At 46.4% G+C, this 19,078-nt stretch overlaps 1 protein-coding gene across 1 annotated transcript in view; it reads left to right on the top strand.

The window, feature by feature from the left end:
- Positions 1 to 1,668: 1,668 nt before the first annotated feature.
- MERTK (MER proto-oncogene, tyrosine kinase) overlaps positions 1,669 to 19,078 on the top strand; it is a 92,177-nt gene continuing 74,767 nt past the window's right edge. Inside the window, exons 1-5 of the mRNA XM_063077814.1 lie at positions 1,669 to 1,763; positions 2,654 to 2,723; positions 3,135 to 3,324; positions 5,662 to 6,079; positions 18,037 to 18,137. Of these exons, the coding sequence (XP_062933884.1) occupies positions 1,669 to 1,763; positions 2,654 to 2,723; positions 3,135 to 3,324; positions 5,662 to 6,079; positions 18,037 to 18,137 (874 nt within the window). The remainder of the gene's footprint in view (positions 1,764 to 2,653; positions 2,724 to 3,134; positions 3,325 to 5,661; positions 6,080 to 18,036; positions 18,138 to 19,078) is intronic.

Raw genomic sequence — 19,078 nt, 5'->3', positions numbered from 1 at the left:
AGGGGGAAGGAGGAGTCCTTAACCTGAATGACAGGGAAGCCCAGGGACATGATTCAAATATCAGCCTGGCAGGTGCACCCAGAAAGGGGGTGCGCCAGTTTGGAATCTGGTCCTTGCTCCTGGGGAGGGTGGGGACAGGGGCACAGGCATCAGTGGGATTCTAGATGCAGAAGCCTTTCTAGAAACCCCAAACCCACTCCAGAAGGAGTCCTTTTTCCTCCTGCCTGCGCTGGGTGGGTCAGGGCACATCTCCCGGCCACCCACTTATGCTCCACGTGCCCACATGTATCCCACAGATGCTCATGGGGGGGAAGCAAGGATAAGTGCTCACCCTTGCAGCCTCCTCTGGGCCTCCAGTTTTGAGGCAGAGTATCAGAGAGCTTGGCTGATACCTCTGCCCATTTCATTGTTTGAGCAGGAGCAGTAGGTCCCTTGGGCTGGCACGTCAGGCCCGTCCATACTCCACCACTCTGGCCCAGGGGTTTCGCCTTCCCTCCCAGGTACCTGGGATTGTAAAAATCAGGCTGATGGACATGACTTCCAGGGGTGGCTTGAATTGAGCAGGGCTCGCCACCCAGACCTCTCCATACTGTGAGGCCACTGCCCTGCCCATTCCTTTTTCCATAGCTTGGCGAGACTCCAGGGACAGGGAGGCTGCTTGCTGCCACCCTGCCCACTACCCTGGGACCTGCTATGTCAGCTGCTGCTGCTTCCTTTGTCTACTTTGGGCTGTGATCAAAGGCTTCAAGAAAATCAGCAGGAGCTCATGTGAGGAAGGGCATGTGCAGACCAGCCCTAGAGAGACTGAGAGGTTCCCTAGAGCCAAGAGCTCTTTGGCATCACCAGCCCGAAGTATATTTTTTTGCCTCCCACTAGGGCTGGCAGTTATGCTGCCCCGGTATTGCCATTCCCCAGGCGTTGCTCGAGATGTCCACAAGGCCCAGATCTGGCCTGAGAAATAAATTCCTGCTTCAGCCACCACCAGGCCAGAGTTCAGCCATAAGGCAGTAGCTACCAGATCAGCCAACATCTGTGGCATGTGCTGGTGGACCCGATGCACGTCACCTCCTGCCACCAAGGTCTTCTTATCCACAAGGAGTGCAGAGAGAAGGAGCTTTCCTGAGGCCATGTCTCGATGATGCAGTGAGGGCCTGGGCGGGCCTGGCTCTGACTGCAATGCTGCTGGCTAACCACTGAGCAGCACTGCCCACCAGCCCACCTGCTAACACATGCAATGCTCACCAGATATTCATGGGTTTAAGGGTAGGAGCACTAGTTGATCACAGAAAATAGCTTCTATACTAGCATCCACTAATCGACCAATTCTAAGAGACTATTCATGAAATCCCTAAATGTGTGAGCCAGTGCAGTTTGTGTGTGGGGGAAAAGGTGCCACTTCAGAAGCGTGCCAACGGTCCCATTGCAGTTCCCTCTCAGCCACAGCAGTGTCCTTCCCTGGGCCACCTCTCTTCCCTGCTCACCCTCACACCCATGTGTCCCGTACATGGTCACTGCATGTCAGCTCCGTACCATACATCACTCAGAGGGTGCCACCTCCAGCCTTCAAGGAAGCGATAGATTTGTTCAGAACAACAGGCAGCCACACACGGAACAATAGACAGCATACCTAAGCAGTTTATGCACTGGATGAATAAACATCTGCTGATCATGTCCAACAGGCCAGCTCCTGGGCTGGGCACTGGGGAAGATGAAAAACACAAGATCCCTGTCTTTAAAAAGCTGATGTGTGGACTCTGGTCAATGTGAGTGGGGACTGGAAACACATGGGCTTGTGGCAGGAGCATGCCTGCATGCAACTCCAGGACTGGACGGCCGTGGCCCCGAGTGGGCAAGTGCAGCCACTGGAGCCACTGGATGACTGCCTTTGGGCTTGAGCAGGAGGCCGTTGATCCCGCACTGCTCAGCAGCATTCAGTGTGTGAAGGGAAGTCTCCCCCTTTTGCTGTTTATCCAGTCCACACAAGAGGAAGGTGGAAGGGGGAAGGTGAATTCCACCCAAATTACAGCCAAAGGCAGCCCCCTTTTCCATGTGTCCTGTGTAGAAAGGACCAAATGTGCACTAAGTCTCTGATGTGTAAGTCTTTGCATCTGAACTCATCCTCCACCATCACTACCCAAAAATAATTTTGAAAGTATTTCACTTCTGGGGAAAATCGGAAGGGGTGGGGTACATTACACAACCAAAGTATTTGAAACAATGAACAATCAGCAGCCGAAGATGTAATTTCTAATTCATCATTCCCTCTTAGGTCTGAAAGCTTGGAATGGTTTTCGTTTTGCCTCTTTCACGTTTTCCATAGTCAGTCGGTGCCCCAGCGTGGGGCTGGTCAGGTGATGTGTTGCATAGCTCTAGAGAACCGTTTACACTGATGACAATGGGAATGATGACAATGGGAGGTACCCCCCCGCCCAGAGCTGTACAGTGAGAACCTCGCCAACCTCACCAACCACGGCGGGTGGGGGGGTCTGGCCCCGCTACCAATCACTGTAAATCATCAGTTCTCAAGTGGTGGGCCATCAAAGGTTTTTACTGGCTCACAATAAAATGAGAAAATAATAGAAATGATAACAGCTAATATTTATTGAGTGTTTCCTGTGAGTCAGACATAGTAATAACTCCTTATTCCTAACAGCAACCCCGTGGGTGCCATCGTCACCGTCCCCATTTTCCCTGTGAGGAGAGTGACCCTGTTGCAGCCTCAGGTTTCCGACTGTCCACTCCTGAAAACTTTCCTTATTGTCGAGTTACATCTTTCCTAAATGTTTGGTGTCGAAATGACCTTTCTTTTGTGAGATGTTGACAGCGGTGAGGATGCTGTTGCTGTCTGTCCCTTCTTCTCTGTCCCCTGCATCCTTCCCATTTTCTGGCCACCCCTATAGTTAGGTCTTCAATGTCTTCCTGGTGGCATTGTCACTTCCTGGCCTCTCCCTTCCTCCTCGTCGTCTTTCCACTCAGGCAGATGTTGGTGCCAGACCGTGCCTCGCCAAGCACAGCTCTGATCGTCTGCTTCCCCTGCTCAGAAACCTTCCAGGAATTCCTCCTGCTTCAGCTGGGATTCAGGGCTCTCCACACCCAGCCTGATTCCAGTTTATCTCCCTTTTTTGTTCTAACAGAGAAGCTCCACTCCAAAGCTCAATTGCTGTCCCCAAGCTAGTAGGACCACTTCCTTTGTCTCCACTTTCCCACCACCTCGCCCTGGAAACCTTGTCCGCCCTCCTCATCCCTCCTCAGATCCGTGCCTTCATAGACTCATTCGGCAAACCTGTGCTGAGCATCTCCCGTGGACGGGCTGTTGTGTGGGTGGTAGGTCTCATGGGCTTTCAGTCCAGGAGAGCAGAAAGAACTGAATGAGTAATCGCAGGACGTCAATCACAGTCCAAAGGGTTGAGTGATTACAAGGGGGGTTGGGGTCCATCTGACTTCGGCGATGTCACCTGAGGGGGTAGTCTTGCCATTTGTTCAATCAGCAGCTTGGCTCGGAAAACTGAAGGTTATACCCCAAGTTTTAATCAGAGGTTGTCTTGTAGGGTTGGGATTAGAGAATGTCTTTCCATTTTATACTCTATATGTTTCTATAAATATATAAACTTGTATTACCTTTTTTTTTTTTTTTTTTTTTTTCCTGGTGACTGGCTGGTGTAGGGATCCCAGCCCTTGTCCTTGGTGTTATCACACTGTGTTACCTTTATAATGGGAAATTTTCAATGTTTTCAAGTAAATTAAACAAACCAAAGAACATATTTGCTTCTTCCATTCCCACATTTTGCCTTCTGAGAAAAGGACATATTCTGAAGGGAAAAAAAATTATTTGGACAAAACCTCTGACTCCCGAGTCCTGTGGAGCTCAGTGAATAGGAAGAACTATAGGTGAGTTTGCCCACGCAAGAGGTAAAAGTGAATTGTAAAGGCTTTAAAGTCTATGTAGATAAACAGAGTGCAGTTGGCCCGTTAGGTCAATTAGTTAGAGCCTGGTGCTGATAATACCAAGGTCTGGGGCTCGATCCCTGTGCCAGTAAAAAATAGAGAATACGTAGAGCACCCTTGGTGGGAGGCAGTGCACAGGCATGACATAGACAGCCAGAGCATTCATTATGGATGAAAGCATCCCCAAATCAGAGGAATGTGGGGGAGCTGGATGGGACCCAGGTACTGAGGCCCCCCCATGGAGAGCACAGGCCCACACTTGTGAATAAGGTTTGCCTGACGTGCGGCGACAGGAGAGGCAAGGGCCCCTGTCTGTAGTCACTCTGACCTCCACTCCCTGGACTAAATGAATGCTCCCTTCACAGCACACTCATCTGTCTGGACGACTGGGCTCAAGGCCAGCCCGTGGCTGCCCCACATGGCCCTCCCCCCAAACACACAGAGAACCCTCCACTCCCACACCCACTGAGATCTCAGCTGGGGAAGAAGCAGTGAGCCCTTCCTGGATTCTTACAGTGAAATCTCTAGTCCTCTACCTGCAGTCATCCTAACTCCCTATGGAGGCAGTTCCCAAAGGCAGTAGGGACAGTCAGTTGATCCCCAAAACCAACCCCCCAACCCTGAAAGGGGCCTGGGAGCACACCGTTTCTGACATGGGAGAGACAGCTGTATGGAGAGGGCTTCCTGACAGGAGCTGTGGCCTTCAGTTGAGGAACATGTGGGGTCCAGGGGGAATTGGCAGGGGAGAGGGTAGAAAAAAGTCTCCCAACCCCCCATTCTGCCCTCAGATCTCCTGCATGTACCCTCCATTAGCCAATTAAGTACTCAGCTGAATACTTCTACTAAAAGTTATTTGTTGTTCATCTTAAATTCAAGTTTAACGGGTGTCCTGTGTCCTCATTCACTAAACCTAGCAGAGCCCTAAGCAGAGACTTCCCCCCCAACCCTCACACACACTTGGGAGCCCAGCAGGGTGAGGCATCCTAAGCAGGGATGGGGCCCCTCTGTGCACCCCAGGCACTAACCCACAGTGTAAAATTCCAGGCCTGTGTCTCTCTTACCTGCCTGCCTCACCCACTTGTGGGCAACATATCTGAATAAACAACAACCATCATAGAAGGTTGATTGCTCCAAAAATGCCCTTAAAAAAGCTGAAAGTACAACTATGGTGAGCCTATATTTTTAGAAATAGTTGTGGACCCGATGAAATAAAAACATTTCTAGGCTCTTTCCAGCAGGCAGGCATTTTTCTGGGAGCTCCAAGTCATTCTGTAGCTGGTAGCATAGACACACTTTTTTATGTTGAAGCAATGTGTGACCAATCACAGCCTTTTCAAGACTATTGGCCAGATTTGCGGCATTGTCTGTGACCGAGCAGACAGGAGGGAAAGTGATCTTGAACCCTCCTCTGCTGTCACCTTCCAGTTATGCTGTTGAGTTGGGTATAGAGGACTTGGAATGAGTCACCATTACAAAATTTTTTAGTGGGGGGAATTAGATCTCCTAAGCACTCTTTTAAAAGGAGGCCAGCGAATGAATGAACGACCTCGTGATGAGAATGTCTGTCAATGTGTGTAATAAATAAATTCTGCTCATCTTTTCTGAGGGCACTGAGGATGCCCCTCCTCTCTCATCGTGGCCTAAGATGTTGGGACCGACTTAGAAAACTCTTTTCCAATATATATAAGGCTCAAAGTGGGATGTTTTGTCTTATAGCTGTTGCCGAGGAGAGGGAGGAAGCCCAGCCCCACCTGCCATCCTCAGGACCTTTCCCGGGGAGCCTGCCAGTTGCCAGCACACCGTTCTCCTTTCTTCATGCCAGCGGGTACCAGCCTGCCTTGGTGTTTTCACCAACCCAGCCTGGAAGTCCACACACGGGCAGCGCAGCCCTGCGCCAGGGGACCTCTGCCAGGACAAAGCGCCTGCTGCCTCTTGCATTTAATCACACGGTTGGCCACATCATACTTTCTGAACATAAAGATGTCAAATTTAATTGCTCGATCAAGGTACCCAATGTGTACCAGGACACTACAATTTCTTGGTGGAAAGATGGGAAGGAATTGCTTGGGGCTCATCACACAATTACACAGTTTTACCCAGACGATGAAGTCACAGCAATCATCGCATCCTTCAGGTACGTGTTCTTTCTTTCTTAATGTTGTTATGTTTATGCTGCCTCAAAGGCAAAAGCCTTGTAGTTTAAAAAAAACAGCCTTTTTTCTTCTATTTAAGCAACCCCATGGTTCCTGTCATTTGCCCCTTTGCCCACCTCCGCCCCTCCCCAGCACCCCTGCTTCTGCGTATCATGGGTATCATGGCCCTGATATAGCCCTCATGCAAACTGGGGTGGGGAAGTGTTGCAGAGTCTTAACGTCTGGGGATGTGAGGCTTGGTCACTGCTTCAGTGTTCTGTGTTTGGCAGGAGCAAGCCGAATAAGTTGGGGTGGGTAATCCAAGCCAGGACATGTATCTGGAAGACTCCATTCTCCCAGCGACTGAGCCATCATGTTCAGAATGCTGTGCCCGTGAGACAGCTGCTTCTCTTCTCACCACCCCTTTTGTGTTCTACTCTCTCCAAGAAGTTTTGTTTTGTTTTTGTTTAGTTTGGTTTGGTTTTTTATTTATTTGCACCAGGACTTCTTTGCATGTACAGTTTTAAATCTGGGTTGGCCTGTGGTCGTTAAAAGCTCAAAATGAGGTCAGAGCCATGCAGAGTCAACGCGACACCTCCTCTCTGGAGCGGAGTCCTCTTTGATCTGTTACGTTTTCACTTTCTCTGACCTGTTACTTGGCACGGTCCCATACTGTGGCATGTCTTTTGGTGAATCATTTTGTTTCCTTTGTAGAAAACCACCTCGCAGCCACCACAGGCCCGAGGACTCTGGTTAGAGTTCACTGTGTCAACACTTCCACAAGATAAGCCTTTTTTGCATTTTTTTCCCCAGGTTGTAGGCTTAGTCAGTGGATAAACCCTTAGCCTCAAGGCAAAGAAAACAACTTCCATGTTTTCCCTTGGTTGACTTAAACTCTGGCTGGGTCTCGTGGGCTCAGGAGGTTTGGCTATATTTTTTCTGCATCAGCTACAAAAAGCAGATGTTTTACTGTTGTATAGACATTGCTTCTGATTGGAGAAGTAAAATCATTTAATAGTGAGTGACAGAGGAGTAGTTTAAAGGCTTAAAGAAGCAGAAAGCTAGCTCTTTGGTCTCATCTGGTGTCACTTAGGAGGGACTCCGCATAGTCCTGTTGTCTCTCTGGGCTCAGCTAGCCCCGTGACTGTGGTGAGCTCCTGCCTTTTTTCCAAAGACAGAGATGGGCTTGGACCATGTCACTGCCAGCTCCAGGTCTGCTCTAAGGTGCCAGTTAAAGAGAACTTAAATTGGAGGGTTTTGAAACTTAGAGTAATCAGGGTCTTATTTTGGACTTGTGCCTTTAGAGTTCAGAAGGTAGCCTGGGTAACGTTTTGAGAATTTTAGAGTAGAATTTATTCTTTGCATATATTCAGCTTATTGTTCATAAACTCATTCTGAAGGAGAAAAATCTTATTTGACCTCCACGTTAAGCTTTAAAGCAAATTTAGTGATCAGAATTCTTGCAGATGGTGGACATTCAGCTGAGTTGGGTAGCATATAGGACAATACCAAATCCTCCTTTATAATAGTTTTTATTTTATTAAGGTAACATTCAGATGGCATAGTGGCTGTTGATTGACTCAGTGAAGTAAATTATGGTGACTTAATCAAGATTATAAATCCTTGAATAGCTTCTTGGCAAGGGAGAAGGATGTTGGAGACTGCAAACTTGCTATCTTTTAAGTGAGGACATGAAGGCCTTAGGAGTAGGTGACCTGCCCAGGGTCACCAGACAGTGAGCTAGCCTTACTAAGTGAGCTAGTTTTTCTTAAGCAGGGAACCTGCATTTATGGGCCCTAAGGAAACCCACCCTTCATCCCAGGAACAGCGAAGAGTTAAAGAATAGTTCTAAGCTCTCAGTATGTGCAATTTTATTAGAAACTCATTAGCCTGCAATTTTGTTGGAGTTGCCATTAACAATATAGTTTATTCAAAGGAATGTGCTAATGAAGTCATGTGAGGGGAAAGGAACACAAAATATAGATTTCTCCATATTGGCATGGGTCAGAGGAGCTCTAGGGAGAAACACATGGTATTTTGTGTTAGGTCATGGGTCCATTTTTACACAAGGTGTTGGGATCCCATGTAGAAATTTCCATAAAGAAAAAGAATTTACATGAATTTTGAAAACAATGAGGTCTCCAGATTGAGGACCCCACAGTTCATACCTCCACTCATTCTTTAAACAGGATTCAGTTGTGAGTTGCTAGAGATTGACAGTATTGTGGATACTGTGTTTAACTTTCACAGCCTCATGTTGGTTTCACATTTTCTCTTCTATGTCATGCAAACCTTGCCTCATGCTTACCCCACACTTCAACTCCCAAACTCCTCATTCTAAAAACAAGGGTTGCTCCAGCATCTGGTCTTTGATCCTAAAGCAGCACCTGTGATAATTGAAGGTGCACTTTAGGAGGTGTGCAGATTTAATGCACCAGAGCTTTGGGTTCTGTTTCTCCTTACATTGCTCTGACACCCTCTTTCCCACAGTGGCCTGCATTAGTCCGTTTTCTGTTGTTTATAACAGAATATTTGAAGCTGGGTAATTTATAAAGAAAGAAATTATTTCTTATACTTTTAGAGGCTGGGAAGCCCAAGGTCAAGTGGGCACATCTGGTGAGGAACTTCCTCTTGGTGGAAACTCTATAGAGTCCTGTGGTGATGCATGGCAAGGGCTGGCAAGAGCACATTTCTACTTACTTTCTTCCTCTCCTCATAAAGCTCCCTTTCTATGCCCTTAGACCCCAGTAAACTATTAACCCATTCATGAGGGCAGAGCCCTCACAATCCAATCAGCTCTAAAAGTCCCCACCTTATAAATACTGTACTGGGGATTAAGTTTCAGCATGAGCTTTGGAGGGGACAAACATTCAAACCATAGCAGGTTTTTTGGCTGTCATATTGCTCCCTCTACTCCAAAGGAAGAAAGCAATGTGATCGAATAGTTTACACTAAAGGAAGCTTTAACATTCACTAGTGACATCATTCTAGACACCAAAGAGGAGAGATTTTTTTTCCGAATCACAACACGTAGACAACTACACACGGTTATAAAGACGGCCAGCCTGCTCGTGAAGGCATCTGCTGGCAATCAGTTTTTTGTTGGCTGCACAGTTAAACGAATAACTGGACTTTGAGACATGGAGGGCAGACCTGGTGTTTGTCCTCCTGCTTGTGGTTGTGGACAGAACGGAGGGAAGGGCAGAATCAAACGTCAAGTGCAGAAATGGCAAGGTACCTTCAGTTATTAGACTTGACCATGAAGTGTAGATTTAGGCGAGGAGGACCCGGCATCAGGACCAGGGGAACTATACTTCTGCCACTCAGAAGTGACCACATCTTATAGTCAAACCTCAGTTAATTGAAACTGGGGGGGAAAGATGGAAAAGATAGGAGCTCAGGGGCATTTAAGTGTGAATCTCATGTACTCTGGAAGATTAAACATTTGGCATCATGCATGGGATTGTCCCTGAAAGACTTTTGAAACTACTTTGTCATATCTCTTGTATGTGTGTGTGTGTTTTTAAAATTATTTTAATAGTGATATATGTACTTTGCTAAAAACCTAGAAAATATTGGATGAGTACAAAGAAGGGAACAATAGTCCATAATCCCACAACTCTGAAACAATTTTTCCAAGCATATATAAATTCAATATTCTTGAAATAGAATTAGTCTTTTATCACATAGACTATGTATCTGGTTTCATTCATTTCACATTATCTTATGAATATTTCTCTACCTTATTAAAAGTCTTCAAAATACTTTAATGGCTGGTATATACCACTTTAATCTGCTACCATGAAACAGAAGCAAATATAGAAGATGCAAATGAAACTATAAAGGGAGAACATTGAAAATTATTTTCAAAATGCCTAGGTTGGGGGCATATACAAGGGGAGAAATAATTGATATTATACCCTAAGCAACCACGAATCTACGAATTGACTGTCTGTCTCTTTAGATTTGCCTATTCTGGACATTTTATATAAATGGGATCATACTATATGTGTTTTCTTCTGTGTACAGTTCAATGGCATTTAGCACTTTCACAATTTCATGCTGCTGTCACCTATATCTATTTCTAAAACATTTTCATCACCCCCAAAGGAAACCCTATTCCCATTAAGCAGTTAGTCTGTGTTCCCCTCAACCCCTCAGCCTTTGCAAACCACTAATCTGCCTTCTGTCTCTATGGATTTACCTATTCTGGATATTTCATATACATGGAATCATACATTATGTTATCCTTTGTGATTGACTTGTTTCACTTAGCATGTTTTCAAGGTTCATACACGTTGAAGCATGTAGCAGTAATTTATTTCTTTTTATGGCTGAATATTATTCCATTGTATGGATCTACCAAGTTTTGTTCATCAACTGATAGACATAGAGGTTGTTTCCTTTTTTGGGTTATTATGAATAATGCTGCTGTGAACATTTGTGTACAACTTTTTGTGTGGACATGTTTTCATTTCTCTTGGGTATGGACCTAGGTGTAGAATTGGGTCATATGCTTAGTTCATTGTTGGAGGAACTGCCAGACTGTTTTCCACATCAGCTCTCCCATTTTGCATCCCATCAGCAGTGTGAGGGTTCTGACTTTTTGATAAGAGGCAGTGCTCTTATCTCAATACCACACTGTCTTAAACACTGTTGGCTGTGTTTTCACTAGAGCTACTCCCACCCTACCCCACTTCATCCCCTCCTCAACACACACAGTTGATGGGATCAGGATCGAATAGCTGACCCAAGATAAGCCAGTCCAATGCTTCTCCTCAGGAACACAGAATTAGCATTCGAGGTAGCCAGAAGTATAACATGTAAAATTGGAGACTGTGAGTTTAGTCCAGTGGCCCTCTTGACTTAGGTCTATTCTGTGCTAATACATCACTTTATTTTTTTTTTTTCCTAGTCCACTTGGCTGTCTGCTATTGTTGGTAGAGCCAAGAGTCGTCTTTCATTAAGAGGCATATAGAACACTCAGTGTCTGCTAGCAGGTTGGGATATTGCATTGTAATTGATGGCTCCGTGATTAATACGGACAGTCCTCCCCATCCCCTCCCCTCCATAGTGCTCACTGGTCTCCTTGCAGGCCATGAGTCACTGGGCTGCGCCTCCCCCTTGGTTCTCTAACCAGTATCTCACCTCCTCTGCATCCCGTCTCAGCTTGTAACTGCAGCACATCCATTCATCCAGGGCCAGGACACTGCTTGGCCAAGATCTTTTCTGGGAGTTCCCAGTGAGAGTGTAGTCTGTGAGACAGAATTAGCTCTAATGTCTGGTACATAGCGTGTGAGAAACCCTCTAGCTTAGATGTTCCTTTGTTAAGTAAAGCATTCCAGAAAGGCGGGAGCCATCAGATTGGAAGACTGGGGAGACCAACTCTTAAGCAGAAACAAAAACTTGAAGCTGGCAGATTGAATTACTGGGAGGTCTGGGGTGAAGGGAAAATATTTGTTGTTTGTTTTCTGTTTAGTCTAGGGATTCCCCATGCTCTTTAAATTCTGGCAGTTTCCAGGGCTGGCCCGTGGCTCACTCGGGAGAATGTGGTGCTGACAACATGATGGCCACAGGTTTGGATCCTATATAGGGATGGCTGGTTCGCTCACTGGCTGAGCGTGGTGCTGACAACACCAAGCCAAGGGTTAAGATCCCCTTACTGGTCATCTTTAAAAAAAAATAATAATAAAAATAAATAAATAAATTCTGGCAGTTTCCAGTTCCAAAGCTGGAAGGATTTTATTTCTCAGTAAATTTTCTTCATAAAGATGTTAAATGGGTGGTTGGGTCCCCTAGAGTCCTGTGTGCTTTGAGGGCACCTGCCCCAGGCCCTGTCTCTGCGTGGGCTCCAGCTGAGCTTCTCACCCACACCCTGCCTCCTGGGTTCTGACTGATGCTCCTTGTCAGTTCTTTATCCTGCTGCTCTTGGTGGCAACAAAGGTGGAATCATATGTGAACAGTCAGCAAACACTCAGAAAATAACATAATTTCTGAGCCAAACCATCAGCTGGAAAAGTTATTATGAACCACAGATGCCTGACGCTCTCTGGCTTGCTTTAGACTTACAAGACTTCCTTTCAGCTCAAAGTTCCTTGGACTTGGGTTCTCTGTTATATCCTATCAGGTGAAATAATAGTGGCAAGTGAAAGAAGGAAGCTTATCAGTGGATCTGTGTATTTCTTTAAAAAAAATTTTTAAATTTCCGAGCAGGCCAGCCTTGCTGTGGTAGGGCTGGGGAACGGAGGAAATGGAGAGGACTGAGAGGCACTGTGTGCTTGTAGGATGTCCTCGGGCTAACCCAGCTGGTACTGCCCTGGTGTGAGGGGCTTTTGCAGCTGCTGGCCCTGTGGCTGTGGCCAGGTGGTTCCTGTCTAGACACTGAGGCTGAGTCTGTATCATTTCTTTCATCCTCCCTGGCTGAGATGTTGGTATTTGACCAAAATCTGATGAGATTATTATACCGTTTTTTTAAGCAGTACATACACATGGTAAAACATTCCAATTGTTCAAAAATTCTCTTCCCAACTCACCCTGTGGGGAGCTGAGGTTACCCATCTCTTAGGCATCTTTCCAGAGATATTCAGTCCATATGCACTCCTATATGTGTCAGTATGTGAGTGTCAGTCTCCAGTATGGTGTGTTAATCTAACAGTGTTACTCATAGCTGTGGTTAAATCAATACCCAGAGTTCACAATTTTTGTGGCTATGGAAATTCTATTTTCAGCTGAATCATGTAATAGACTATAATTACATTTTTCTTCTTGAAAAGCTTTTTTGATTTTCCTTGCTTGTTAGTTTGCTTAGTGTTCTAATTATCAATCACTCATTGTTTCCTAAACTCTAAAGGAAAATATGCATCTCTTTTCACAATGATGAAATGATCAGGACTGAGTTTTTCTTGGAGCTGCCTGGCCTGGCTCTTCTCTCCTTCTGCCTCAGTCTGGACAGGTTGCCTGCAGCCTGGGGACCCCTCCTCCTCCTGCATCCCAGCTCCTGTTTCCTGGGGCCCAGGTCCTCTTTCTTGGCTTTTGCTCCCTCACTTGGGCATGGAACCCATCCTCCACTAACTTCCTGGGACTGGCATGTCTGAAAATGCCATTTTTTCCACCCTCACCTTGATAAAGTTTAGCTGAATACAAAATTCAAAAAGGAAAATAATTTCCTGTTGAAATTTTGAAGGCATTGATAGATTTCCTTTGAGTTCCCGGAGTGGCTCTGGAGAAGTACGGTGCTGTCCGAGCCACCGTGAATGGCCTGCTTTTCTTCTCTCTGGATGCTTTTGGGATCTTCAGTTTCTGCTGGAGTTGTAACATTCCCTGATGGAGCCCTTGCAGGGTCTTTTCTCTCCCACTGTGCCGCCCACCCAGGAGCTTGGTCAGGAAACACCTGTATGTTCAGTTCTGAGACATTTTCTTGAATTATTGCCCTCCCCTTTCTGTATTCTTTCTGGAACTCCTCTTACTCAGTTGTTGGGCTGCCTAGATTGCTATTCTGAGCTCAAAGACTTTCCAGTCGAGTCTCCCCAGAGACTGAGTCTCCTCCTTCTGCTGGAAAAATTGAGGAGACCAGGAGGCAGCCACTCCTCCTGTCTCCAGCCCCACCCACACCCTGCCTTCACAATGGGAGCCTTTACCTGGATGTCTAGAAGGCAGCAAGTAGGATTAGTTATGGAAACTCCTTACTGTACTGTAGGTGAAACAGGTCTGGACTTGCTAGTTAATGCAGGCACCGATTCCTTCTCACTGAGTGTTTGCTAAACTCTTCCGGACAAGAGTGACAAGAGCTTTGCTCGTGCTCCCTTTGGGTTCTGCATCATCCTTTTCCATTCTTGGGCTGAATTTTCCCACTGGTGGGCTTAAGGTCCTCCCGCACATTTGTGCGGTCTGATTTCCACAGTCCCCTGTGCGCCACTGAACTGTCATTGGTGCTTGCAGCTATCTCAGGTTCTCTGGGCTCTGCACAGGTCTGCTTTGCGTCATTGAGGCTGTGTCCTGCATCCCTCTCTGGCCTTCTTTCTTTCTGGTCCCTGTCTCCCTGAGTCGTGCTGTGAGCCTGCAGCCACTCTGGGACCTTGAGCCAGAGCCGGACTTCAAAGGCATAGGTGTCCCCAGCCTTTTCAATCTTATGTTCTGCTCTGTCAAGCCTCGGGGCCTTCCCTCAAGGAAATGATGCCTCTTCTAAAGTGGACTTGTGAAATACACGGAAAGGACTGCCTCTTCGGTAGCCTTGGTTTGCCTTGGAACTGCAAAGAAGACTAGACTGCTCAGCTGTGCAGAATCTTCAGGAACTGCTGAAATCCAGGATCACCATTCAACCACTACTTATTACCCATGATGAGCAAGCGCCATTCTTGACACAGGACTCTCTCCCTCTTTCTTCTGCCCCTGCCTGTCACCATGACATGCAGGGAGTTACCAGGGGAGGTCAGCTAATTCCTTCTTTAGAGACGTAGGTCGTGTGAGGTTTCCTTCTGTCTCCTGGTGACCTCTAAGCACTGTGACATTCAGCTGCTGCCCTAAAGCACGCAAGGAGCTGGCTTTGCTTGACCCTGGGTCTTCCCCTTTGTCTACCATTCATGCGTCAGGTGCATTATATTGCTCCTACATAGGAATGAGAAGAAAGGGGAAAAGAGTATTCCAAATCAAAGGGACTCAGATTTACATATCAGGAAATGCAGGTGACCGGGGACTGTGATGTTACTGGGTCCCAGAAACAATAAGGAGGCGAAGTTTACCTGAGCAGCTCTGATCCCCTCAGTTCTGACTCATGCCATTCTTGACATGTATATTAGTTATTCTATTTATCACAGGCTAATAAGGATCTGCAAAATGATACTGTTGGGGAGAAGTTGTATTTAAAATGTTTTTCAGGGGCTGGCCAGTTAGTTCAGTTGGTTAGAATGCAGCCTTTTTAAAAAAAAAATTTATTAATATTATTATTTTTTTACATTCTAAGAAGTTGCAGAACAGTTGGGTTAGAGGGGGAGGGGGGAAAGAAATAGGGTGGAAGTAGAAAGGGGGGGGTTTGGTCAAGGCCTGTGGCGCCCCCTTCATTCAGGCAGGGGAGCCTGGAGCGCTTCCTGCACCAGCTGGGTGGTCATGGCTGGGCCATGTGTGGTCGTCGGGGAGGCATGGCTGAGGCCCACCGCCCATCCCCCACTGCCCGGGCTTGGGAGCTCAGGGGGGCTTCTAGTCCTCCTAGGTTTTATAGGTGTTCTTTGGTGATGTGAGACCTTTACTAGTTAATATCAGACTTTGATCTGTGGGTATTTTGTTTTTTTCTTTCAGTTCTGTGTTGGATTGTTCACTGTTCCCACCACTAAAACTCTGTACTGGAACTAATTTGTTGTCCTTTCCTGACTTCTAAAATGGGGGAACTTCCTGTGGGGTCCAGCGCTTGAGCTGTGTGGTTGAGCTAAATTGCTGCTTTGCTGCTGATCCCTGAGGAAGGCTTTTTTGTGCAGCTCTCATTTTAATGGTTAACCGTATAAGCCCTTCCAGGTCTCATGAGGTCCCGTACACATGGGTTCTGTGGAAACTCTGGTCTGGGCCTGAGACTTTTCAGCAAACTGCAGCCCATGCAGTTCTGTAGTACTGACCAGTCTTCACTAAGTGGTCCTGTGCAGACTGGAGGACAGATCAGCTGACCATGCTGTGCCCCAGTGTTCCCCCAGTGGCCCATCTCCCCCACCTCCTGCACTCCAAAGACTTCCCACGGGGCAGGCCATGTGCTGTTCACTTGTGATGACTCAGTGGCTGCTTTTTTGAGTTGTTGTGGTTCCTCCTGTGTGGGTCCATGGAAACCCTGTTAGTGGTCCTGCTGGCCTGAGGGCCACCAAAGCCCTCTTTTTCCCTGCCACCTCCAAGCGACTTCATACGAGGGGCCAAGCTGCAGCTTTTGCCAGCTCCTGCTCCATGAGCTCAGCAGCGCCAGCCTTGAAGCAGCCTGAGCTCAAAATAGTGGAAACTGTACTTTCTTTCTCTCAACGTTGCTTCTCCTGCCTTCTTGAACTCTATAGGTTTCTCTTCCTCTTCCCCTGAGCTCTAGAGCCCTCAGCTTGGCTGTCATTGCTTTCTAATAGTTGTAAATTGGTTGATTTGTGGGGAGAGTTACACTGGGGACCATCTATTCCACCATCTTGACTGGAAGCCAGAATGCAGCCTTATAACAAACACCAAGGCCATGGGTTCAGATTCCTGCACCCAGCAAGCTGCCAAAAAATAAAAAATAAAAAAATAAAATGTTTTTCAAAGCTTGTTCCAAAAACTACTTTGCCTAAGGGAGCTGAGTCTCAAGGAGGCCTGGAGACCCCCTCCCTGCCACATGTCTGCCGCAGGTGTGGACTGTGCTGTGCTGACCCCTGCATCTGCCACCCATTGCCTGGGTGGTCCATGGGCCAGTTGCCCCCCCCACACACCTTTTGACAGCTTCCTGATCTCATCTAAGCCTTAAGCCTCAGCCCTCCATGGTTGAGGGATAGGTTTTGTTTTGCTTTAAGACACATAAGTTGTGTTAGGGAAGCAAACTACTAGGAAGGAAGGGGGACCTTCATGTTTTTCTTTTTTTTTTTCCCTTCCCCTAGCCATGGTCTTCTTTGCCGTGTCTAATGAGCAGTGCCACTGGGCCAATAACACGGTCTTCTGTTGGAGAGCATCTGAGAGTATTTCAAAATGTCCCTCATTCTCTCTGCCCTTCACACCCCCAGCTAAGTGCAGGGTTTATGTGTGTTGTGTTACTTGCTGTTGGCAAACACGTTAGAAAGGTGGAAAACAGGATTGTCCACCTGTTAGAGCCAAGGCCACCATTTTATATCAGATATTTTCTAACAGACAGTGTTCTAGCTGTAATATAAGGAAAACAAAAGAAAGGCGGTTTATAATAAGATAATATGAATTTCAGCATGAAAATGCTGGGCTTGATCACCCCAGGAGAGACAATTAAGTACCCAGGGACCTGCACCCTGGTGCTCCCCCACACATATGACACATGACAGCTGCCAATACAGTGATGCTGTCAGTGATTGGCCTTCCAGAATGATGACTGGGGCACCAGAAAGTTGCAAACAAGACAAAGAAATCCCAGCTCTCCATTTTCATGGTAGTTTCAGTCCTGGAAAACTAGGTGGATATTAAAACCATGCGAAAAACTTTGTATGTAAAATGGAATTAGGTTCTAGTCTCAGAAGGTTATTTGGGATCTGGGACAGTTGCTCCTGGCCCCTAAAAGCCATGGTGTCCTGTGACCCATTGTGACTGCCAAAAACAACTCCACAAATTTCCAAAATGCCTTAAGCGGGCAGTACCCTAATACAGAGATACACTAGTGTAGAGTCTACCGCAGAAATCCAGACAGGTGACAGCACAGGTGTTAGTCATGGTTCTTCAGAGAATCAGAACCAAGAAGAGATGCTCACACACACTCGGGGTCTTCAAAAAGTTCATGAAAAGATTCATATCATCTTTCAGTTCTATTTTTGCACACACTTTTTGAAGGGCCCTTGTGTGTGTATGTGTGTGTGTGTGTAGACAGAAATTTATTTTTAGGAATTAGCTCACACGCTTTTGGGGACTGGGAAATCAGCAGGATGTCACTGGAGACCCAGAAAAGAGCTAATGTCACAGTGTCAAGTTCTAAAGTGGTTTGGAAGCAGAATTCCGTGTTCCTCAGGGAACCTCAGTCTTTATAAGGCCTTCAAGTAACTGGACGAGGTCTGCCCACATTGTGAAGGGCAATCTGCTTTACTCAGCGACACCTGAAAAATACCGTTACAACAACACCTAGACTGGTGTTTGACCAAACACCGGGGTACCACACAGTCCAGCTAAGTTGACACATAAGATTAACCAACACAGCACATGACAAAGAAGATGAAGAAATTCTCTGTGTCTGTAGTAGGGAATCAAAGGGTGGTTACTGTCAATGTCTTTATGTGTGTGTGTTTTGGTTTTTTTGAAGCATAACCAGTGTGCAGCGTTCAGACAATGGGTCATATATCTGTAAGATGAAAATAAACAATGAAGAAATCGTGTCTGATCCCATCTACATCGAAGTACAAGGTAAGAGTGTCTTGTTGCTGGAGAACTGTTTGCTTTAGAGCCTGTGTTAAATGTTTTGTGTATAACACTCTAGAGTTTGGCCTGCCCCTTTATAACTCTGTATGCAAACCTTGCAAATACATCAGCACTGAAATTTTATAAGGTGATCCTCTTTTTAGACGTTAAGTAATAATGAAGTGAATTCAGTTCTTAAAGTGTGAACTCTATTCCAGGCACTGGAAGTGAAATAAAAAGAGATTATGGACTTGTCTACAGTTTACGAGGGTGCTTCAAAAAGTTTGTGGAAAAATGGAATTAAAAAAATATACAAATCCTTGTGTGAACTTTTTGAAGTAACCTCATATTTATAATTTAAAAAGCAGAAGACTTCTTTTTAGGAAGGAAAATACATTCAGTTATCCAGTTCTCAGTGCTGGCACCAGCACCACTCACCTGATTGCTTAGTATTCAGAATCTTTTCCTATCCCACATGTGGGGACAGTGACACATGGAAGGGTGAGTGGTTTACTGGGCTGGTCAACAGCTCAGCTTGGGACTCCTTTGGGCCCTGGGATCTGTCAGCACATGGGTCAGAGAAATTCCGTAACATCTCATGGGGTCGGTGGCAGTGAGGAGTGAAACAGCAGGTGAGGAAAAGGCAGTCTGTGCCCTCAAGGAGTTGAACTCTGGTGGGGACTGTGAGCTGATGCACAGCTTAGCCGGGTCCTGGGTCTGGGCGGTTGCATACCAGGCCTGTCAAGAAAGGTTGCAAGGAGGAAGTGCCTTTATTATCATCCCCAAGTGGTCTCTGAGGGGCTCCTGTCAGCAGCCACCAGATCACCTGTCTTTTCTACTGTCTCCTGACCCTCCTCATCACAGACTTTAGAGCAGGTGATTAGCTTTTCAACCCAAAGTGTCTGCCACTGTCAAAGAATAAAATTCCAACAAATTTGGTTAAAGAT

Source organism: Cynocephalus volans, chromosome 14 (genome assembly GCF_027409185.1).
Source record: "Cynocephalus volans isolate mCynVol1 chromosome 14, mCynVol1.pri, whole genome shotgun sequence".
Taxonomy (NCBI): Eukaryota; Metazoa; Chordata; class Mammalia; order Dermoptera; family Cynocephalidae; genus Cynocephalus; species Cynocephalus volans.
Note: the sequence above shows the minus strand (reverse complement) of the source record. Positions and strands in the feature narration are given on the sequence as shown.